The sequence below is a fragment of the Littorina saxatilis genome, linkage group LG1 (genome assembly GCF_037325665.1).
Source record: "Littorina saxatilis isolate snail1 linkage group LG1, US_GU_Lsax_2.0, whole genome shotgun sequence".
Lineage (NCBI taxonomy): Eukaryota > Metazoa > Mollusca > Gastropoda > Littorinimorpha > Littorinidae > Littorina > Littorina saxatilis.
Genome location: NC_090245.1, coordinates 98142388 through 98166789, shown reverse-complemented (window position 1 = coordinate 98166789; position 24402 = coordinate 98142388). Strand labels below are relative to the sequence as shown.

The following is a 24402-nucleotide window of genomic DNA, read 5'->3' as shown; positions in this document are numbered from 1 at the left end:
AATAGTTCCTGTCCAAGACTGAAGAAACGTATTGTGCATACTACAAAGGATTGTTTATTGGTGAACACATTTTCCCTTTATCTTGAAAGGCAGAGTAAGCCTCCCGTAAACCATCACAGATACGGTCAGGCTTTTACACACAGTAAAAACACCATTTCATTTAAACACTCACCAATTGAGAACATCCTAGGTGCCCTCCGTAAAGAGCGAACAATTTTCAAAGAATTTATTTTTGCGTGGTTTATCTTACCCCTGAGCCATCGTGAACCCGTGTGATCCAGTTTTCCCTTTTCACAATGCAGTCGTCATAGTTAGTCATTTGAATGCGACTCGACGTGAGCTTATCTACAATAGCACGGGTTTTTTTATGCACGAAACAACGGCTGTGGTTCACAAGAACTCTAGCGATGGCTTTTGACTGTTGAGAGGAACGGCGATTTGCACTGATAAACCGGCCGTCGTCTGCTACGACCCTTGCGTGACCCTGCTTCCGGGCTTTTCTTTTTTTAAACTTTCACAACTTCGAATTGTTCTGATCTTGTCTTGATGAAAAACGAATTCTTTTATGATTAAAGAATGTTTGTGTAACAAGCTGTCAATTTATTATTTAGATTTTAAAAGTTAGGTCTAGCGCAAAAACGAGGCGCCGTTGTTGTTAACGGAACAAGTCTACGAAAATAAATTCTTGGAAAATGTCTCACGCTCGACAGAAAGCAGCCAGGATGTTCCCGTTCGGTGAGCGTTCAAATGGAAGTATGCTTGTACTGTATTTAGACGCTCGGGGAGCTCTGTGATGGTTTACGGGAGGCTTACTGTGCCTTTAAAGTAGAAGCAGAAAATCCCAGCACGAGTAATCTTCATTAACGTCGCAATCAGCGGAAACTTGTTCGTTAACTTGATTTCCCTCTGTACTCAAGACATGGACACCGTGCCGCTGAACGCTACTTCTCTAGTCAATGTTCATCCTTCTCTGCAAGCATCTGCACAGCACATCTACAACGATACACGCTTTATCGGTGATTCTATTCAATCATTGTATATCATTCCCTTCTTGGCCGCTGTAGGTGTGTGTGGAAACGTGATGAACTTGGTCGTGTGGAGTGCAGAGTCCGGCTTCAAACCAACCACCTTCTTCTTCAAGGCTCTGGCTGTCTCCGACATCGTTAACCTCGTCAGTATTGTCCTCTTTGTGTTGCACGTGACCGGTGTTATCAGCATTGTGTTGGCTGCACTAGGCAGCACTGTGTCAGCTCACACCACGATGGCCATAGCTTACGTTCGCTTGCTTAGTGTCAAACAACCTACGAGGGTGAAGACACTTCTTCCCAAATATCGGGTGATAGGGGGCTACGTGCTGCTACTGAGCTGGTGCATTTTGACATGGCTGCCTCTGATCGTAACTCTTCAAGTCTTTAAAAGTTCCGACCATCCAGTCGCAATGTTCTTCAGCACAGCTGCAGGCAGTCTGAGTCTCATCCTGCCCGTTGTTGTGACGGCGATTCTGAATATCGGCCTGTTGAAGAAGCTATTTGAACCCAGTAATCGCAACGCTCTGGGTCAACCGCTGCAACACACGGTGACACGTGCGACACGCCTAGCGAGATTCAGAAGCCCTCTGACTGCTGTCGTGTGTTTGAGTGTCACAACAGTACTCGCCTACCCGCCGGCACTTGTTATCTTTGCGCTGAACATCTATAGTAAGATGGGATTTGACGAAGAGTTTTGGTACTCTGATCAAGAAACTGCCCTCGAGGTTTCAGTGGTGTTGGTGATGTTCAACGCATCAATCAATGTTGTCTACTACCTTCTCTTCTCTTCTCAGTTCCGTCAGCTGCTTAGTCGCCGTCTGAAATGTTGTGTCTGCAGAAACGACCCGCCGCGTGATATCCCACTGAACAGAGTCGTTACGTAGAGGTTAAATTGGGTGTTGTGGCGCACGCTGTTAAAGCATATTCTCTGCAAAGTGTTAAACACAGACAGACAGACAGGCAGACATAAAAATATCTGTAATAATTGATTGTTCATGTTTTTAATGTTTTGATATTATAAAAAAAATGTATACATGTGTGTATGTTCGTGAAATAATTATATATATATATATGTGTGAGTTGTTAAATAATACACTTACTGTGTTCATTTCTGTTTTTGGATTTCTAGTTCAGTATGTGAGGGAAAGAACATGTGTGAGTTAGATGTGAGTCACATGTGTATTTGATGCGTTGCATCCTGCAGGCATTGAATTCATTACAGTGTCTGAACCTGTGAACTTCTTGTCTTTTTACCTGTCATTCTGCTTTTTTTCCAATCGAGTATTGTACATTGCATCGCCACGGAATGCTGTGTGTTCCATGCGAATAAAGTAATTTTGTTGTAGTTCTGATAGCTTTTTGAGTTCGTGGTGTATTCATTTATGTGCGTCTTTGTGTGTGTGTGTGTGTATGTGTGTGTGTGTGTGTGTGTGTGTGTGTGTGTGTGTGTGTGTGTGTGTGTGTGTGTGTGTGTGTGTGTGTGTGTGAGTGCGTGTGTGTGTTCACGTGGATTCCTGGAAAACTAACCAACATAATTATGTTTACGAAATGTGTTATGCTAGTTCCTCCATATATAATATCACGACAATGTTTTTTTTCCGTTTTTCGATAAATATATTTGATGACGTCGTATCCGGTTTGCGACCGTATTTCTCAATCAAATATTGATTCAAATTTTGGTTAAACAATCTTTGCCCTTGTCCGGACTATGAGATTGCATTTCAACATTGAAACTTAAAAATGTAATAATCAATTAGTTCATAAAAGTTGTGATCAAATTCCAAGTTTCACCATCGGATTTAAAAATGACTGCTTTGTATTTCTTATTATTTCCTGAATCAAAAAATATATACACTGTACATATGTTGCTTTCGGGTTGAAAGCAAGCCAAAAAAATAAGATCAAATAAAAGAACATCTGTTTTATGCAAATTACGTTCATTTAGCTTGTGTTACCAAAACAATGTCTCCGCGCTTTCTCTGCCGCTGGGTTTCCGACCAATATATAACTTACTATAGTGTTTGTGAAAAAAACCTCTGCGTTCAGTTATATTCTGTGAGTCCCACACATTGACTTAACTTATTGTTTTAGCTTTACGCGAGTTGTTTGATATTGTTTTTGTTTTATGTTTTTGTGGTTGTTGGTTTTATCAGCTTTTGTCTGTTTGGGTATTTGTTTGCTTGGGAATTTTAGTTTTTTTTTCTGTTGTTATGTTGCAAATGCTTATTCCAGATTCATGAACATCGTAAATAATTTACGAGTAAGCTAAGTGTTGATTAACAAAAACATCAGAATGTTTGTCATTTAGTCAGGAAAGTCGATCGTGCATGGCAATGAAGTTCCTTTCGCCGTGTCATTTCCTCATGCAAACAATTGAATGGGAACCTACCACACTCTCGATGACGTCATATTTGCAATGACACCAAATCGTCACGAACACAACCCTAAAACTTCGCGGAATAATTTTAGAAGGTCAAGAGTAATACGTGCAGTGACTTCATCGACAAGTCTTCTTCAAACAGTAGAGAGCCTGTGCTTCATCAAGTGATATCAGGTTAATCAAGAGCATATCGGTTAGTTTCGGAAAGCATCTCCATTAGAACTTTCCGTTAAATCAGCGTGAAAGGTGAAACACTGACGAGACCTCTTTTTCCTATTTCATTTCTATAGAAAGTTTCCCCACGGTTCTGTGCAATATGGTGTCATCGCTCGACAATCAGCGGAACACAAGAAGCATTGTTGTATGCTCTTCAAACATGAGTGACTAACCCGTGTGAGTCTTTCCGCTGGACGCATTTATAGTTTCGCATACGTACCGTTTGCATGTACGAACATCACTAAGGATAAATGACGCCCATGCAAAGACGTTCTAAATTAGACCCGCAAAAAAACCACAACTGATTTCTAACCAGATCTCATTTCTGAACCTTCGGGTGACTCTCATAATCAATACGTGTCCATATCACTATTTTTGTAGTGCTATCAACACAAAATGATGATAACACGTAGTGCTTTCAAACGTAGCGCTATTGACAACAGGCACGCGTGTCATTATCACTACGTCTCATTTTCACTACGTTTCGATATCACTATTTTTTTAAACCCAATTTTTGCTATCACTGTGTCAATAGCAATACTATGCATTTCAAGCCTGCATACACATACATCTCTCTGCCGCCTCCCCCCCCCCCCTCCTCTCTCTCTCACTCTCTATCTCTCGCACGTACACACTCACACACACACACACACATACACACACACACACACACACACACACACACACACACACACACACACACACACACTGTGACACACAGATGCTCTTGTGTGTGCTTGTTCTACATTTACGTAACTTGACTTACTAAATTGCAAAGTATAAGCAGTCCTCCTGCGCGGTAGCAGTATGAGATTCGTTTGGTACAACTTTGAAAAGATCTGATCTTTCTTGGGTATTATCCCTTTAACAAAGATACTACGACCATCCCCACATCCAGACCAATGCTACGGACGACGTAACATTCAGCAGTTGCTGTAGAATTGACCACTATTGTGTGACTCATTCAGGCCACCCCCCGGTGACCGATCCAAATGTGAATCGTCTGCTATTCTGTGTCGCCAAGTGCGTCAAATGACGCTCTATTCACTGCCTTCGCGCTCTCTAGTTTGTTGGCGTCAAAACAGCGGACTCCGCGATTATCACGTAGCCTTACAGCCAAACGTGTGAAGTGAATGGAATAATACTTCATTAGTCAGCTTGGTTAAGGGGGTGTCACACGATGCGATTTTGCTGTTTTGGTGAATGACTTAAACGTCCTCAGTGGCAACAGTGAAAAAACCCGAGGTCAAAGTGTGATACTGGTTGGGTCTTTTGATGTTGGTCTTAATAAGCCACATTCAATCAAACATCTTGAAATCATGCAGTTTTAAACCTATTTGAATACTCGTTTTTAAGCAACAGAAGTTAGTGTCAATATACCGTCGACTTCAATTTTATGAACAGGTCAGACCGTTTGGAAACATTGTCGCGCGCGCGTGTGTGTGTGTGTGTGTGTGTGTGTGTGTGTGTGTGTGTGTGTGTGTGTGTGTGTGTGTGTGTGTGTGTGTGTGTGTGTGTGTGTGTGTGTGTGTGTGTGTGTGTGTGTGTGAATGTCCGTGTGTGTGTGAGTGTCCGTGCGTGTCTGTGTGTGTGAGAGAGAGAGAGAGAGAGAGAGAGAGAGAGAGAGAGAGAGAGAGAGAGAGAGAGAGAGAGAGAGAGAGAGAGAGAGAGCAACGGAACTTTCCGAAATCAAATTTCTAACCACGTGCACAGGCATAAAGAGAAACGTAAAATTCCTTCTCCAAAACTACGCAACAGCTACAGACCGATGCCTCTGCGGAATTTTTGAAACTGCGGCGTCAGTACAGAACGGAAAATTACTGATTTATGACAAATATTCTCGTACTCCGTCTTACAGTCTAACCATGGGAAGTGGGTACACGATTCTAATTAACGCAATTAACACCCCGACGCAATTTAGCCAAGTTAACCCCTTTCACAATTACGCTTGACCTAATTAACCTAATTAACCCAACCCTATCTCCGCCCCTTCGCTTTTAATTACTTACTACCAGCCAGCGCTCTATTAACGACAGTTCATTCACTGAGAGACTGCGAGTTTCTCTGCCACGGGAAAGATAACTTACAGTGCTTTTATGTTATGACGTTCGACGAGCAACGATCGAGCGAGGGCGAAAGGAAATAGAGTCTAACGTAGTAATTTGTGTGTGGCTTCCAAAGCACAGTTAGTTCAACACTATGGAATGCCGATTTTGTTCAAGTTTTATAATTGTTTAATAAGGGCGAAGAAACCACACTACAACAAAAATAATCCAATATTAAACACGCATGCAGATAAACTAATCACACATCATTACACTTTCAAACGTCATGCAAAAGCCATACACAATACCTTTCAATCCTAAATTAACTAAACAAACTTAAAATGAATGAAACAAACTCAACATATCGTTTCAATTTGTGTGTTGCTCGTCTGACGTCATGATATGACACTGCAGCATGTTATTTATCCCTGCCTGCCTCTTGAAGCGCGCACTGCGTCGACCAGTGGCACGAGGTTCCACTTGTAGTCGTAAAGTTCCGGTTTGGCTCCCGCAAGCATACGAGTTGGTTCCAAAACAATGAAGCTAGCCGTCAATGAGACCGTACTTGTTCCAATAAATGCCATATTTTTCTAGAAGTGTAGTATGCATGTGAAAGCGCAGTGTTATGATTGCATGTTTCTATCAATGGGAATGGGAATCGTTCGAAGCATACACAGAAAAGGTGGAACGTAAAGGAGGAATAAGGTGACAGAAAAACAACTAAGTAAGAAGAAGGTAAAGAAAGAAAAATCGCAAGAAAGATATATTATGTAAACAAAAAAGGAAGGCAGGAAGGACGGTTGGAAGGGAGGAAGGGAGGAAGAAAGGAATTAAGGCAATCGGCAATTCGACCTGGAAAATACTTTGACTGAAACTGAAACTAAATCGCCGAAACAATGCATTTCAAGCAGGAAATGAAAAGTATGTCCCTGTTCAATTTTTTGCACACGATCAATGACTGGACTAAACACATAGCTTTTGTGCATCTTAGATTTTAAATACACAGAGCTAATGTACTGTACGTGCGCTCTAGTAACCTTCTCGGGGTGTTTTTCACACACAGTACAGTCGTAAACCAAACTATCTCGCCTATGGATGCATCCAGCACCACGGTACGACGCGGCGCTTCTTCTTCTTCTTCTTCGTACGACGGTTGTGTCAGACTCGGAATCTGGAGGATGCCATGAACATGGACGTTCTTTCCAGGTCCTCCAGTGCTCCCCACATTTTGGTCCTCAGATCTGTTTGGTCAGGCCATGTCTGGATCCGCAGTTGGTCGAGGAGGGGACATGCTTGGAGAACGCGGCGCTGTTTTCAGAAAGTGTACGGTAACGGGTAAAGGAATGCGGAGCGGCGCATCATTAGGAGGGGCGGGATGCAATTACCCCCACCATAATTGAGCGGGAGCAGGCGCTCTGTCGGCAACGTTATCTAATAAGATGGTGCGAAGATGCGTCAAAACCATCACTTGTTAGCTAGCGTCTGCCATTCTACGATAGCCCGAAGCACCAAGCGCCGGAGTCGTTATCTATGTACAACGAAACTGAAGTGTTTTGCGCGTGTATCAATCTGAAGCACGAGCTGTGAGGTTGTAACAGTGAATCGTTCATTGAAGATCTGTGTGGTGGTTCATGACTGTGTTTCCCCACAGTGTACGAAAGGGGAAAAAACAAACAAACGAACATAAACAAACAAGTTGCTGTGTGAGGAGAGATACATTGTGTGACGGGATAGGCTAAACAACAAGGTTTCTCGTCTCAGCACGTGGTAATAGTCTCCGTCATTTCTGAACAGAACATCTCATCCGCACGGATACAGCTGCATGAACACTGTGGATGTTCACACCAAAGCCGACAGTTACCAGTCGGAAGAGTGTGTGAGTGAACGCGGAAAAAGCCCACATAAAACAGAAGTTTTAATCAGTGTTGATTGGATTACTGAGGTTGCCGAATCAGTTCAACTGCTGAACAAAACAACTGTGTATTAATTTTCTTCTTGATAAGACATCGTCTTTTCATCAACTGTTCATCAACTGTTCATCAAAAATGGCGTTCAGTTTACAACGTACAGATGGTCGCATTTATTATAAGCTTGCTAATCTGTTGATCACACTTGTTGTCGCAGTCTTCCTTTTTTCGTCTGTGAGCGAAGGTGAGTGAATAATTATGTTTTTAAGGTTGTGGTTTGTGATGCAGAATTTTTGTTGATACTCCAAAAAGTGTCGGCAAAGTCAGATGATATTTTTGCACAATCAAATACGTCTCTCTCTCTCTCTCTCTCTCTCTCTCTCTCTCTCTCTCTCTCTCTCTCTCTCTCTCTCTCTCTCTCTCTCTCTCTCTCTCTCTCTCTCTCTCTCTCTCTCTCTCTCTCTCTCTCTCTCTCTCTCTCTCTCCTTTTTTGTATAAATTTTGTCAACTTAATGAATATTGAAAATCAGGAAATGCTGGCATCATTTATTTTTGATTGTTTAAAACTTAGACAAGAGCTGATTGCAAATCCTGAACAATAGCAGACAAGAAGAGCAAACGCTCGATCGAGTCACTTTCGCAGTTCTGAATATTATATGATGGACAGGAAGAAATTGCTATTCACAACACAATACAGATGTAAATAATTTGATGTAAAGAATAATCCTATAAAGTTTGAATCAAATCCGATGAATAGTTTCAGAGATATGATATTTCAATTTTTTTCCTTCAAGACATACCTGTGACCTTGAAAAAGGTCAAAGGTCACCAAAGCAGACGTCAAAGTGTAGAGGTCACTGGGAGTCACGTTCACATAAAATTTGAGCCCGGTCACTTTTATAGTTTCCGAGAAAAGCCCAACGTTAAGTTGTGTGTTGCCGAACAGAAAAGGCTAGTTATCTCCCTTGTTTTTCTGATAACGTTCGTAAAAGGCTACAGATGTAAATACTTTGATGTAAAGAATAATCCTACAAAGTTTCAATCACATCCGATGAACTTTGTCAAAGATATAAAATGTCTAATTTTTCCTTTGACGCTGACCTGTGACCTTGAAAAAGGTCAAAGGTCAACGAAACCATCGTTAAAGTGTAGAGGTCATTGGAGGTCACGACTAAACAAAATATGAGCCGGATCGCTTTGATAGTTTCCGAGAAAAGTCCAACGTTAAGGTGGTGTCTACGGACGGCCGGCCGGACGGCCGGCCGGACGGCCGGCCGGACGGCCGGCCGGCCGGCCGGACAGACTAACACTGACCGATTACATAGAGTCACTTTTTCTCAAGTGACTCAAAAAGGCGACAACTTAACTACACTATTTAACCGGCTATGGCCGTCATTGTAATGTACATATTATATAATATCACAATTACTTTTTCTGATGGACTAGATAGTCCACCAGTATTACATTTATGTTTGTCCTTGACGTTGTTTTTGCCACGTTTTTCCCCCCATTGCAAGGGGCATGTTGCCTAAATGCAATAAACTCGTTAATCGTTAATCTCTCTCTCTCTCTCTCTCTCTCTCTCTCTCTCTCTCTCTCTCTCTCTCTCTCTCTCTCTCTCTCTCTCTCTCTCTCTCTCTCTCTCTCTCTCTCTCTCTTTCTATCTCTCTCTCTCTCTCTCTCTGGAAATGTTCCACCATGCTCATGTAATGCCTCACATTAATTATGTTTCGACGCTCTGAGATGGCAGCAGTGATGTCCACTTGAAAAAGTTAGACTCTCTCTATCGTCGCTCGGCCAAACTCATCGTAAAGGATAATGCATCAACAGATATGAAATTAAAAATGCTTAACTTTCTTCCACTGGAAAAACATCTCAAATTAAACAAAGCCATTTTCATGCATAAATTGTATTACGTTAAAGTGCCGATTTACATTACATCATTATTTTATAAAGCTACCCACAGATATGAGTCGGTCAACTTGATCCCACCGATTCCACGAATTGACCTGTATAAGACCAGTCTTGCTTTTTCGGGTACTTCAGTTTGGAATTCACTTCCATCATTCTTTAAGCACTTAAAGTCATTAAAAAGTTTTTAAAAATGTGTTAAAAACCACTTAATGTCTGAGTAGTTTAACGCCTTTTGATTTACCACACTAAGTATTACGTCAAAGATATGCTGTGCATTTTCTGAACATATTTTTGTTGTACTATTGCTACATGTTCGATTGCTACCAGCTTGTTTTTATAATTACCTGCATAGTATGCATTTGATTTTATGAATAACCACATTATGTATGCTCTTCATGCCTCATCTTCATCATCATCATTATCATCATCATCATCGTCATCATCATCATCATCGTCATCTTTATTATCACGTGCTGAAGTTTTCCGACCTCCTTTTTGTTGGTTAACTTTTTAATATTTTAATTTTTAATTTTTTAATTATATTATTGTATGTCTATGCGTCCCAAGGACAGATTGTAAGAAAAGGCGTAGCCTTAAATCTTAATCCTTGTTAAATAAAGTTCAATTCAATTCAATTCTCTCTCTCTCTCTCTCTCTCTCTCTCTCTCTCTCTCTCTCTCTCTCTCTCTCTCTCTCTCTCTCTCTCTCTCTCTCTCTCTCTCTCTCTCTCTCTCTCTCTCTCCATCACACCATTTCAGGTTCTGGGCAAAGTACTCTCACCCGCAAGATTGGATCAATGCACGCTCACGCAACACAAAGATGGACAGAACACTACAACACATTATATTTCCTGGTTTCCACTTGCAACGCGAGGTCACCGTGTCAGTTTGTCGTGTCCGTTCGACAAACAGGCCCCACAAACTTTTGCTAATTAACACTGAAATGTAAGCAGTCAGGATTTTCTACACGATGCCTCGACAGAAACGCAATGAGATACTGGTACATGCTGTTTCTACTCAAAACCCTCAACACATTGGTGTACATGTGCTCAGAATGTAATCGTTATGTTGTGTTGTTGAAATTAAAATGTTTCCTCTGAAGGTTTTGCATCCCTTCCTAGTCATAAAAAAACCAAATCCTCACCGTCAGATTGAAACCATTTTATCGATCGTCACTACAAACTGACACTTGATTGTGTCAACATTGCACTGAGATGCTTCAGTGACTAAAAGTAATTGGATGTGGCAACCATTGATTGATAGAAACTTGTTTGACTGCTGAGCAAACATACAAAGGGAAAACGTCGCACACACGTTCTGTCCTCAACCGTTAATAAGCAAAATTTAAAAAAATACAATTGATTTACAAAAAAATAATGATTTTTGTTTAAATTAGAAAAGCTGCTGTAAATCCACGATGGCTCCATGTGTCGAGGCCCTCGAGCCCGCGATCGCGCATGTGTATGTGCCTTGCGAGTGCGCTTCCTTTAGCTGTCACTCTTTTGTTACAGAAAGCAACAACAACAAATAATTTAAACAATTGTGAAAATTAAAAAAGTGTACGCGTTATCGAGCCACAAGCTGAGACTGATTTGCAGGGACGCTGGAACTGCTTGTTTAAGTGCCCATAGTTTGCTCCTAACATGGAGAGGGGTCCAGCAGATCTGTGAACGAGTCCGAAAAGAGTAGTTCATGAAGAATAAAGAATTCCTTAGTTATCTTGTATGTACGGTACAGCTTTATACTTCGTTTCCGAATCCCACGAAAATGTTGGCAGTAGGCTAATACTGTTTATAAACAGCGGAAACTGAGGGATTGGCTTTCGAGAAAGCCGGATGTGTTTCAATTTCCGAGTCTGTTAAGAAAGGGGGGGGGGGGATGGAATGCATGATCGTTGGATTTTCCAGGTAGGATGAAAACGGGTGTGGGATACAGTGGAGTCCTCTTTTAAGACACACCCCCCCCCCCCCAATTTAAGACTTCCGCCCTTCAAGACCCTGTTTTCTCAGATTTTCTGTTCACAACCTCTGTAAGTTTACCCCCATTTTTAGACCCCCTCGCTTTTAAGACCTGGTTTTCTCAAATGTGTGGAGGTCTTAACAAAGGAGTTCTACTGATTGACAGGGATTGACAGGGATTGGCTGGGGGTTCACTTGTTGAGTGAATACCTGGCTCGAATACCCACCAGGGGGGGGGGGGGGGGGTCGATTAGTTACTGATGACGAAAGCAAAGCCGTGATGAAACCATGGGCTGCAAAAGGGTCAATGAAGAACATCTGACAACGTGTGAGAATGACAATTGACGCCTTGTTGTGTCTGACTTCAACTGGTCAGTGACAGTATTGGTATAGGAACAGTTAAATGGATTCCAAGCCGGACTAAGAAGCAAACAATCTTTTTCTCAGTCATCGAGAGCACGCAGCACACATCTCCTTGTATGTCTGCTCTACCAACTAAAGCCATTATATACAGTTCTTATTTACAAAAAGAGAGAAAGTAGGTAATAATCTCTCTCTCTCTCTCTCTCTCTCTCTCTCTCTCTCTCTCTCTCTCTCTCTCTTTCTCTCTCTTCTCTTTCTCTCTCCCTCTCTCTCTCTCTCTCTCTCTCTCTCTCTCTCTTTCTCTTTCTCTCTCTCTCTCACTCTCTCTCTCTGTTTCTCTTTCTCTCTCTCTTTTTTCTCTCTTTCTCTCTCTCTCTCTTTCTCTCTCTCTCTCTCTCTCTCTCTCTCTCTTTATCTCTCTCTCTCTCACTCTCTCTCTCTCTCTCTCTCTCTCTCCTTCACTCTCTCTCTCTCTCTCTCTCTCTCTCTCTCTCTCTCTCTCTCTCTCTCTCTCTCTTTCATCTCTCTCTTTCTCCTCCCACCCCAACCACCCCCCTACATCCCTGCGCCTCTCTTATGCGGATCTGGAAATCTTTACCTCTTGATCAATCTTTCATGTGAACTCATTACGCATACTGTATTCAGTAAGACACGCACATACATTTAATTGCAAATGTGATAATTAGCGGCTTGCCACTTATGCTCTGACTGATTCCATCACCCCTCAGTGACGTCACGCCTGCATTTCTATGACGTGTTTGTTGCAGTGAATGGCGTTCGGCTGATGACGCGTCAGATGAATCTGACGTTTGAGATGGGTCGTGACGCCACATTGACGTGTACAGTTCACAGCATTGGAAGATCAAGGGTGGGTAATCTTTACAAGATTTTTGAATATACGTTTTCCGGAAATACCTCTGTCACGATTTTCAGCGGACAAGGTTTTGACAACATCCGGATTATGTCCCATGCTTTCGATCGGCTGTATCCCGCGATCGGGACGAATAACTATGATGTGTATGCATGCAATGCAGCGTGCGCTAAATATGATACCTTTTTTTTCGAAACAATGATCATCGGACCCATGAATCGAAACCGATGGCTTGCTGATCACTGGAAGTCTTCGCAAAACACGTGTGGTTTTCTTTAACTCACGTGACCTCAAGCCAAACCCACGAGATCTGGATCAAAACACGTCGTGATACGTGCCAGCGATCATTTCCGCAACAAATTCTGAACTTCTCCGATGAACTCGTGAACGCTGATTTTCGAAAGAAAATGGTATGATATTGTGAGCGCGCTGCATGACATACACATCAGAGATAGTTGTTCGTGCTGATCGTAGCATACTGCATGCCGATCGGAAGCGTGGAACATGCTCCGGATGTGGTGAAAACCTTGTCCGAGGTACAGGGGCTCTTAATCTTCCAGACCGAGGCTGATAATCATGACAAAGTTAATTTCGAAAATCCTCTATTCCCCCTGTATAGGTTCAAATCCACTCCAGGACGAACAGGGATAATTTTAATGTGATGACTCGAGCAGATACGCGTTTCATGTCCCATCACGAGTCACCGCCGTAGCCCGTAAAAGACCTCGGTCGAACATTCTAGTCATGTCAAAGAGCAATCAATGGATTTCACATAAAGAGGCACTCATCTAGGTAGTGCGATTCTTGTTGCTGCTAGCTTTCTACTGTGGGGAAGTGACCCGCATTTCTCAGCAAAGAAACAATGAAGTAAGGAAATGAAAATAACATTGAAATAAAAGGAAAAAGGAAATAAAAAATGTAAAAGGAAAAGGAAATTGAAAATGAAAGTGAAATGAAATATTTCATGAAGTGAAGAATTAAAATAACAAGTCGCGTAAGGCGAAATTACTACATTTAGTCAAGCTATGGAACTCACAGAATGAAACTGAACGTAGTCCGCCGCTAGTGCAAAAGGCAGTGAAAGTGACGAGCCTGTTTGGCGCGGCAGCGGTTGCGCTGTGCTTCATAGCACGCTTTACTGTACCTCTCTTCGTTTTAACTTTCTGAGCGTGTTTTTAATCCAAACATATCATATCTATATGTTTTTGGAATCAGAAACCGACAAGGAATAAGATGAAATAGTTTTTGAAACGATTTCGGAAATTTAATTTTAATCATAATTTTTATATTTTTAATTTTCAGAGCTTGTTTTTAATCCAAATATGACATATGTATATGTTTTTGGAATCAGAAAATGATGGAGAATAAGATGAACGTAAATTTGGATCGTTTTATAAAATTTTTATTTTTTTTTTACAATTTTCAGATTTTAATGACCAAAGTCATTAATTAATTTTTAAGCCACCAAACTGAAATGCAATACCGAAGTCCGGCCTTCGTCGAAGATTGCTTGGCCAAAATTTCAATCAATTTGATTGAAAAATGAGGGTGTGACAGTGCCGCCTCAACTTTTACAAAAAGCCGGATATGACGTCATCAAAGACATTTATCGTAAAAAAGAAAACAACGTCCGGGGATATCATTCCCATGAACTCTCATGTCAAATTTCATAAAGATCGGTCCAGTAGTTTAGTCTGAATCGCTCTAAACACACACACGCACACACACACACACACACACAGACAGACACACACAGACAGACACACACACACACACACACACATACACCACGACCCTCGTCTCGATTCCCCCTCTATGTTAAAACATTTAGTCACAACTTGACTAAATGTAATGAAGTAAACCATGAAAATGAACACGAAAAAGTTATATAAAAATGAAAATGAGATGAAAATGAAAATAAAAATAAAACAAACATAAATTCCATGTACAGGTGTAAACATCCAGAAACAAATACGCTTTCGTTGGCGTCTTACGGGCGAGCTTCTAGACCAATTTGTCAGATGAGTTTATGTTTTGTATAATAAGTATCTAGGGGCGGGGATATAGCTCAGTCGGTAGCGCGCTGGATTTGTATCCAGTTGGCCGCTGTCAGCGTGAGTTCGTCCCCACGTTCGGCGAGAAATTTATTTCTCAGAGTCAACTTTGTGTGCAGACTCTCCTCGGTGTCCGAACACCCCCGTGTGTACACGCAAGCACAAGACCAAGTGCGCACGAAAAAGATCCTGTAATCCATGTCAGAGTTCGGTGGGTTATAGAAACACGAAAATACCCAGCATGCTTCCCCCGAAAGCGGCGTATGGCTGCCTAAATGGCGGGGTAAAAACGGTCATACACGTAAAATTCCACTCGTGCAAAATATACACGTAGTGTACGTGGGAGTTTCAGCCCACGAACGCAGAAGGTATCTGTCTGTCTGTCCACTAAAAAGACCACTAAGTCGAAAATCATAGAGCGTAACGTAACGTTTTGTCAATAATTAAACGTACCAATGACATACCTTTATTGTTTGTTTGTTTTTTAATCCATGTACAGGTGATCTGGCGAAAACTGTCGGAGCCTTTCCCCCTGACGGTGGGCACGACACGGTTCTGGCCAGGCAAGAAGTACCGAGTCAAGCGGAACGGGGACGACTGGAAGCTGACCATCAAGAACGTGGAGTACGCGGACGCCGGAGAGTATGAGTGTCGCGTCAGTGGCACTGATGGCGTGGCTGACATCTTGTCCCTCATCATCCCAGGTGTGTGGTCAGTTCATGGTTAGGGATGTGCATGTATTCGTGTAATGTACGTACTTGTGTACGAATTAACGAGTCAATGCATATATATGTAGTGGTGCCCGCCATGAACGGACACCTTTAGTCCCAATATTGGCGGTGGCCTGTCATGACAGGTATAATTTGGTGAAGATAATAGACAGGAAGACTCCAGAAGGTGTCCTTTCATGGGAGCTGTCCACTCTATGTCTTCGCTTTTCTTGAGCGACGAATGGCACATTACAAGTGTGACAGGGTGACGCAGTAGTCTCCCTTCACAGCAGCCTTCAGAGTTGTCTGTCGGCGTAGAGCGCGGGCTATTTATAGTAGCTCGACTTTTCTTCTACGCCGTCGGCTAGACACCTCTTAATTGTAGATTTGTGTTTGTGATGGGGTCTGGCTGCTGCTGTCAGTGTTTATGCTCTTGAGAACCGTGGCGTGTCCATGCTCTTTGGTCCATGTCAGTTTTAGCGGGACTATTAAGTTAGCTAATTCTCAACCCTTTTAACTTACTTTGCCTCCAAAAAGTGATTATGCTTTGTGCGCTCGCTTACACTGTCTTTGTTTCTCTTTGCAGCGTCCGGCAAAACACACCTGCTGCCCACAGAGACGACCATCAGTACCACGCTGGGCAGCACCGTCACCCTTCCGTGCCACATCAACAACCTCAGAAAGGCATTGGTCAGTCTCTCTCTCTCTCTCTCTCTCTCTCTCTCTCTCTCTCTCTCTCTCTCTCTCTCTCTCTCTCTCTCTCTCTCTCTCTCTCTCTCTCTCTCTCTCTCTCTCTCTCTCTCTCTCTCTCTCTCTCTCTTTCTCTCTCTCTTTCTCAAATACACCCACACGCAAACACATTCTCCTTTGAATTTAATAGGGGTCCTTTCCCTATAGATCTCATATAAGTCGTGGTCGTTACGGCCACTTAAATATACTTTGTTTTATGTTTATGCCAATTGTGTTCCAGGATTTACCAATTACCGAGTGAAATGATAAACGTTGCTTGTTTATTTCAAAGCTTGTTTTTCTGCCAGGTGCCTTGAGATTGGTCCAGTATAACTCGCACTTACTCTTGCTGCACATGTCACGAGCATTTAGACCACTCACATCATTTTTTTTTCTCAGATTATTTACCAAGTAACCATTACTTGTGATATTGCCCACACTTACGTTTGTTCATATTATGCTTTGTATTTCCAGTATAAATTTTTTAAAACATGAATGGTAGGCTATTGGAATGTTAAATGTATGACAACAAAACGTTACATTTACAGTACGTCGGTCCAGTGTGTTTTTAAGTAGACAGACAGACAAACACTTATTATACAAATAATGAACTTATCTCAAAATAGTCGATGAAATTTGCTTGCAAGATTCCGGCGAGGTTATTGTGACAGGGGAGGCTACCGCTCCTTTCACAACGGACTCCGCACCCGGGTTGTTGGCCTTTAAAGTCAACACCTGTGGGTTGTAGAGTTCTGTTTGTGATGTGGTCTGGTGGTTTCCGATTGTCTGTATGTTCATGGAAACCTTCGGGTTTGCATAACAGTTTTTATAGGGCTAAGAAATTAGCCCTAATATTTTCAAACCTGTTTGATTGCACTTCGCTTCCCGAGGTGATCGTAGTGTTTCGAAGCACACGGTCTGGTAGCAACCAGAGACAATGCTATAAGTTATAATTTAGAAACAATGAACAGAACTCTAATACAAGAAATAGCAATGCTTACATCTAACCAGAAATAGCAATTATGAATTCTGATATCTACCAGTACCAGAATCAGCTAGAAACAATAACAGAACCAGAAAATATGTATTTAGTGTAATATGACCACTGAACATTTTTGTGCTGTTCCCATTCTGCGAACTTGGGATGGACAGTGGTCCCCCGGTTCAAACGGGGGCGATTGTGACAGGGGAGGCTACCGCTCCTTTCACAGCAGACTCTGCACCCGAGTTGTTGGCCTTTAAGTCAACACCCGTGGTTTGTGGAAATCTGTTTGTGATGGGGTCTGGTAGTTTCCGATTGTCTGTAATTGTGACCCTCCACCACGGAATGAGTCGCATGTCACCTTTGCATGATTTTCATATTTTTACATTTTCCAAAAGAGTTTTTTATGCTCTATCCAGTGGTGAAAACCGTTTTAGAAAAGAGCGAAAACTGTATGAGTTATAAGCCTGTGACTAAGCTGACCCTCACACTGTTACCAGACACTCCCCGGACTTATATTAAGCCTGGCGCAGAACCGCGCGAGGTGACATGCGACTCATTTCGTGGTGGAGGGTCACGTATGTTCATGGAAACCTTCGGGTTTGCATAACAGTTTTTATAGGGCTAAGAAATTAGCCCTAACATTTTCAATCCTGTTTGATTGCACTTCGCTTCCCGAGGTGATCGTAGTGTTTCGGCACACGGTTACATAATGATCAATGACAAAATGCAAAATTTGTATTTTATTTTCAGTTAGATTATATAATCATGAACAATGAGGCAGAGCACTTACTCTATTACACATGTCACTTTGAGCGCTTACTTCCCTTTCTTTATAAGCTATTTTCAGTTAGGTTTTAATTTAAAAAAATCTTAAAATTCAGGAAAATTTACTATCGCAGGTTATGTGGCAAGACGAGAAAGGCCAGGTGCTAACCCTGAGGAAGAAGACGTACAGCGGGGACAGGCGCCACAACGTCCTGCACACCGAACGCATCCAGTGGAGTCTGGAGATCCGCGACGTCAAGCCTGACGACCTGGGCGTGTACACGTGCGTAGTCAGCACCAAGCCCTTCCTCACGCGCACCGTCACGCTCAGGGAGGGCCAGCCCGGGGAAGGCGTGGACAAGATTCCGGAGATCGGACGTGAGTTGGGTTGAGTGTTTTTGGTATTCAGTGGATGTATGAGAGTGTAAATTCACATAGTGCAATATCATATTTGATTGTATCCCTTTTATGTTTTATGTTTTATGTGTGTCGTCCTATACAATTGTTGTTATAATCGTTTACAGGCAGGCAGGGTGTGCCGAAGAAAATTTTCCATTTTCAAGTAAAATGTTAATGGACAATAAAGTGCTGTTATTGTTATTGTTATTGTTATTGTTATTGTTGTGCTTGTTGTGTTGTGATGTGTTGTGTTGGGTTGTGTTGGGTTCGTAATTGTGTTGTGTGTGTTGTGTCGTGTTATGTTCTGGGTTGGGTTGAGCTTGGTTGAGTTGTGCTCTGCCGTGTCGTGATGTTGTATGTAGTCTCGTCTAGTCTTGTCTGTGTTATTGTCTATCTGTCATCCTGTCTGTCTGTCTGTCTGTCTGTCTGTCTGTCTGTCTGTCTGTCTGTTTGTCTGTCTGTCTGCCTGTCTGTCTGGATGTATGTCTGGCTGTCTGTCTGCCTGCCTGCCTGTCTGTCTGTCTGTCTGTCTGTCTGTCTGTCTGCCTGTCTGCCTGTCTGTCTGTCTGTCTGTCTTTCTATCTTTGTGATAATCTCATTCACCATCTCAACTCACTGATTTTCTCTTTCTATCCAGAATCGACAGGAAGCAGTCCCCAGCTGGTGAGAGATACTTTCCGTGAAGACGTGCACGTCAAGCAGTACCAGGCCGTGACCTTGACCTGCCAGTTCACCGGTGACCCCACGCCCACCATCAAGTGGGAACGACGCATGTGGACCAGGGATGGGGTCAAGGTCGTTGAAGGTCAGTTCTGCATGGCGAGCAAAGTAATTGATGCCACTTTGAAATAAGCGAAAGATCTGTTGGTGGGTAGTTATTTAATTGTGAACTGAATTGTGTACGAGCATATTGGTTGCTTTGTCTGCAAAATGGTTGATGTACAGTTCGGTACTAGGCACAGCTTTTGTGTATATATAAGACAACATATAATGGTGCTGTACGCTTGTCCAATACAACATTAATTTCTGCGTGTATAAGGTAGGCGTGGGACGAACGTGTCGATAAGTAGTACACACGTTCTGTTACTGGTCGATGTCCTTCGTACGTCTGTCATAAGAGAAGTAGAGTTTGGTCTTATTATAATGTTCTTCATTTTACTTTGTGTTATTTTTTACTTGTAGACTTGAAGACAGATGGAGAGACGTACACACTGACGAACGCACAGATGGAGGATACGGGTGTGTACGTGTGCAGAGCAAGCAACGGTTCTCCTCCTCCTGCGCTGGGCTTAATCAGGGTCAAGGTCAGGGGTAAGTAGCACGTGACTCTCAAACGCCTGTCGTGTGCGCGTGTGTGTGTGTGTGTGTGTCCAAGTGTGTGTGTGTGTGTGTGTGTGTGTGTGTGTGTGTGCGTGCGTGTGTGTATCAGTGTGTGTGCGTGTGTGCGTGCGTGTGTGTGTGTGTGTGTGTGTGTGTGTGTGGGGGGTGTCGGTGAGAGAGAGAGAGACAGAGAGAGAGAGAGAGAGAGAGAGTGTGTGTGTGTGTGTGTGTTTGTGTGTGTGCGGTGTGTGAGAAAGAGAGAGAGAGAGAGAGAGAGAGAGAGAGAGAGAGAGAGAGAGAGAGAGAGAGAGAGAGAGAGAGTCGAGTCAGGGAGAGAGATTGAGAGAGATGGTGGTTATGTGATTAATACCTCACATTTTTGCTCTCCATACTCTGAAAACATTTGTTTTCATTTTTTATTACAGAGGTGATGACAACTACCACACCGTTACCAACAACAACAACGTTCGACCCAATCGACGATGGTAAGCTGTGTGGCTATTTCAAAATCCCGAAAAGAGATTTCAATTGCAAGGAAACAATGAAGATGCAGGGGTGGGGTGGCTATATACGATGTTCGGAAATAACTCTGTCAGGTGTACATGGGTTGTGGAAAAATGAACACACTTGCTTTTAGTGAGACAAACACGGGACAATCACTAGCGAGGGGGTTGTCGAAAACACGGGACAATCACTAGCGAGGGGGTTGTCGAAAACACGGGACAATCACTAGCGAGAGGGTTGTCGAAAACACGGGACAATGACTAGCGAGAGGGTTGTCGAAAACACGGGACAATGACTAGCGAGAGGGTTGTCGAAAACACGGGACAATGACTAGCGAGGGGGTTGTCGAAAACACGGGACAATCACTAGCGAGGGGGTTGTCGAAAACACGGGACAATCACTAGCGAGGGGGTTGTCGAAAACACGTGGACATGAGCACGTCAGGATTGTTTGTCTCACTAAAAGCAATGGTATTCACTCTCTCAAACCCAACAGAGTTATTTTCGGAAGTCGTCTATTAGTTGCTGTTTTTGTCCGCTGAAGGACCGAAGCTAGTTAGTGTCAGTATCAGCTCTAGTGAGGAAAAACAAGGTCATGAAACAGAGACTTCATCAAGAATTTAGTGGATCTCATTGATAAGGAATCTGGACTTTACAGTGGTGACGTGGTTTTCGTTCTCTTAATAATTACAATGAACGTCAGTGTGTAAGGATCAATGTAATACTTGATTGACAGTAGCATTCGTCAAGTTGCACGTGTTTCGCCTGAAGCGGAGTATGGCTACCTAAATGGCGGGGTAAGAAACGGTCATACACGTAAAAACCGTGGGAGTTTCAGCTTTCAGCCCTCGAACGAAGAAGAAGAAGACAGATACGTTCTATACTGCATGTATCGTGACAAAAATCATTACTCTGACAAGGGAAACAACCGCTGTATACTGTCCTTTGAATTGCAGGAAGAGGAGTGCCACCGCTGGAGACCATGATCTTAAGTTTATGTCTAATTGTTATACCTTCTTCTTCTGCGTTCGTGGGCTGAAACTCCCACGTACACTCGTGTTTTTGCACGAGTGGAATTTTACGTGTATGACCGTTTTTACCCCGCCATTTAGGCAGCCATACGCCGCTTTCGGAGGAAGCATGCTGGGTATTTTCGTGTTTCTATCACCCACCGAACTCTGACATGGATTACAGGATCTTTTCCGTGCGCACTTGGTCTTGTGCTTGCGTGTACACACGAAGGGGGATAAGCCACTAGCAGGTCTGCACATAAGTTGACCTGGGAGATCGGACAAATCTCCACACTTAACCCACCAGGCGGCCGCGGCTGGGATTCGAACCCTCGACCTTCCGATTAAGAGGCCGACGTCTTACCACCCCGCCACAGCGACCGTCAATATTGTTATACCTTGAATGTTATGATTTAAAATAAAATGGGTGTGTCAAAGAACATTTTCCATTCTAATTGACAAAAAAGTGTTGTTATTGTTGTTGCTAATGTTTTTTTTTATGTTTTTTTTAAACTAAATTCTTCTGTCAGTCAAGGGGGTTAAACATGACAATCAGTTACACATTGTCTCCCCTCTCTCTCAACAACAGCCGCACCGCGGGCCTACTCGTTCGGAGAGGTGGTGTACCAGCATCTGGGCCGAGACGCGGAACTGACGTGCAAGGCCGTGGGCATTCCTCGCCCCACGATCCAGTGGCGGGTAGACGGCGACCACATCCAGGACAACTACAAGTACACCATCCGAGAACAGCAGTACCGCCATCACACGCTGCATTCGGCCCTGCTCGTCAAGTCCGTTCATCCGGGCAACTTCAAGAAATACGAGTGTTACGTCTTCAACAAATATGGCGACGACCGGACGACCATTGTGCTGGCTGGTGAGTTCGTTTTTTTGAATGGGATGGTCGGTTGGGTGGTTGGTTGGTTGGCTGGTTGGGTTAGTTAGTTAGTTAGTTAGCTAGTTAGTTAGTTTGTTTGTTAGTTAGCTAGTTAGGAAAGGCTGATTGGTTGGCTGGTTCATGAGGGATGGGACGTAGATCAGTCGGTAGCGCGCTGGCTTTATTACCAGTTGGTCACCATCGGCTTGGGTTCGAATCCCAGATTCGGAGAGAGATTTATTTCTCGGGGTCAACATGCGCACTAAAAAGATCCAGAACTCACAGCGAAGGTCTCAGGGATTGGTTAACAATTAAGAAACGCATGCATCATCTCTTGTCTCTCATTGGCATGATCGTATAGATCTCGATACGTTTGTGTCGAAGAAGACAGCCGCAGTGGGCCTGTTCGAGTCAAAATATCAAACCATATCCTCAGCGTATAACCCGCACCTGTCCCAATAATTATAGGACAACTGATCTAAGAGGACCCACAACAGTCCGTGAGTCTGGTTTGTGAGTTATTGTAGGTACGCAGTCATTGGAAGTAGACATTCGAAGACGCGTTATCTGTGTGAGAGTGCGCGCGTCCGTATGTATGTGTGTGTGTGTGTGTGTGTGTGTGTGTGTGTGTGTGTGTGTTTTTAAGTTATTGCCTGTGGTAGCCTGCATTGGTATGTGCGTACGCGTGTGTGGTATTTAGTGTGTGTGTAAATGTGGATTATATTGATGTGTTTTAATGTAATTTATCTTTTGATATAATGAAGTATTTTTACATTGTATTGTATTGTATTGTATTGTATTGTATTGTATTGTATTGTGTGCCCGGCACAGGTCACTCTCTATCGGCATCCTCAAAATCTTTATTTTATTTTTTTATTATTTTTTTTTCATTTCAGAGAACCGCAATCCGTAAGCAAATTCACAACAGCGGCAAGTATCGACCGCTGCGGTTAAAAACGAATTCACGTGCGATGGTAGCAGACTGCTGAGAGCCAGAAATGTTGCTGTCGAAGACGAACATTAATACCAAAGGATTGAAAATGAGATGTGTCCCATTTGACTCTTCACAAATAAATGCATCGCACTAAGAAGGAAGCAGGACATAATTGTGGTTGTATGTGAGGAGTTCAGTCCAATATCTGTTTGTACATAGTGTGCACCTCCTAATGATACTATTTAAACTAATGCACCTCTTGTTCCAATTTTATTTGCTTGTGTATTGTGTGTGTGTGTGTGTGTGTGTGTGTGTGCCGTGTGTGTGTGTGTGTGTGTGTGTGTGTGCGTGCGTGCGTGCGTGCTTGCGTGCGTGCGCATGCGTGCGTTTGTGCGTGCGAAGGGAAGAGAGCTAGGGAGAGAGAGAGAGAGAGAGAGAGAGAGAGAGAGAGAGAGAGAGAGAGAGAGAGAGAGAGAGAGAGAGAGAGAGAGAGAGAGAGAGAGAGAGAGAGAGAGAGACCTCATGATAACGTCAGATGTGTGTGCGAGTGTTCTAAAGGTGCTTGTATCGTTTGCATGGTCAGAATGTTTGTGTCGGTAATGGGTTTGGGTAAACTTGTTCTCGTAGGCCTAATATCTGATTACTTTCTAACTTGACATGTTAATAAGCTCTTTCAGCGCATTAAAGATTGGTGTCCTGCAACTTCTATTGGTTTCCTTTTTATGCTTTGCTTGTTGCTGTAAAGCTGATGTACCATTCTTACCTGTTTAACCTTTATGTTGCTCTTAAGGGGCGGCAACTGTGAATGTGGGTGTTGTCCAGTTGAAAACAGTGAGAACAGCCGTAAAACAGTTTTGCCATGGTCAGTGTTTGTTTTAGAACGAAAACACCCCTTTGCAATTATAAAAGGAATGATCGCCTGTAAAATTAGTTTCAAGTGTCTGATGAAAACCATTTCAGATTGTCATTTGGAATAAAAATTAAGAAAGAAGTGGTGTTTTTTTTTACTCCTGTAATCGTTGATTTTTAAAGATTTACCTGCAATACATGAAAAATACCTGAATGTCTATGGATTGGTGTGTGTGTGTGTGTGTGCGTGTGTGTGTGTGTGTGTGTGTGTGTGTGTGTGTGTGTGTGTGTGTGTGTGTGTGTGTGTGTGTGTGTGTGTGTGTGTGTGTGTGTGTGTGTACTAATCAAATACACATTCAAAAGATAGTATCTGTCAATGTGAACATAATTCTAATTATCACTTAAGTTGAACAAATCGGACTCTCAGTCAAACCTAATGACTGATTGCAACGTATTTGCCGTTACAACTGGAAGGGAAGGAAAAGGGAAGGAAGCAAGAATCGAACAGCCAAGAAAACCTCTGCTCCGGGAAAAGAGCATGGCTCTGTATCTTGCTAAGTTGGTTCACCTGCTCAAAAAAAAGTCA

General features: G+C 42.8%; 2 protein-coding genes across 2 annotated transcripts; both read left to right on the top strand.

The window, feature by feature from the left end:
* Positions 1-919: 919 nt before the first annotated feature.
* On the top strand, positions 920-1912 carry LOC138955728 (putative G-protein coupled receptor F59B2.13). Its single transcript, XM_070327302.1, has one exon. It carries the CDS (start codon positions 920-922, stop codon positions 1910-1912), a length of 993 nt encoding a protein of 330 aa, XP_070183403.1.
* Positions 1913-7021: 5109 nt separating this feature from the next.
* On the top strand, positions 7022-24034 carry LOC138947016 (lachesin-like). The gene is made up of 10 exons (XM_070318451.1): positions 7022-7820; positions 12578-12678; positions 15235-15439; positions 16032-16135; positions 18059-18302; positions 18961-19128; positions 19506-19634; positions 20069-20128; positions 21746-22033; positions 22930-24034. The coding sequence occupies exons 1-10, from the start codon at positions 7715-7717 to the stop codon at positions 22944-22946; spliced, it is 1422 nt and encodes a 473-aa protein (XP_070174552.1). The 5' UTR covers positions 7022-7714; the 3' UTR covers positions 22947-24034.
* Positions 24035-24402: the final 368 nt, after the last annotated feature.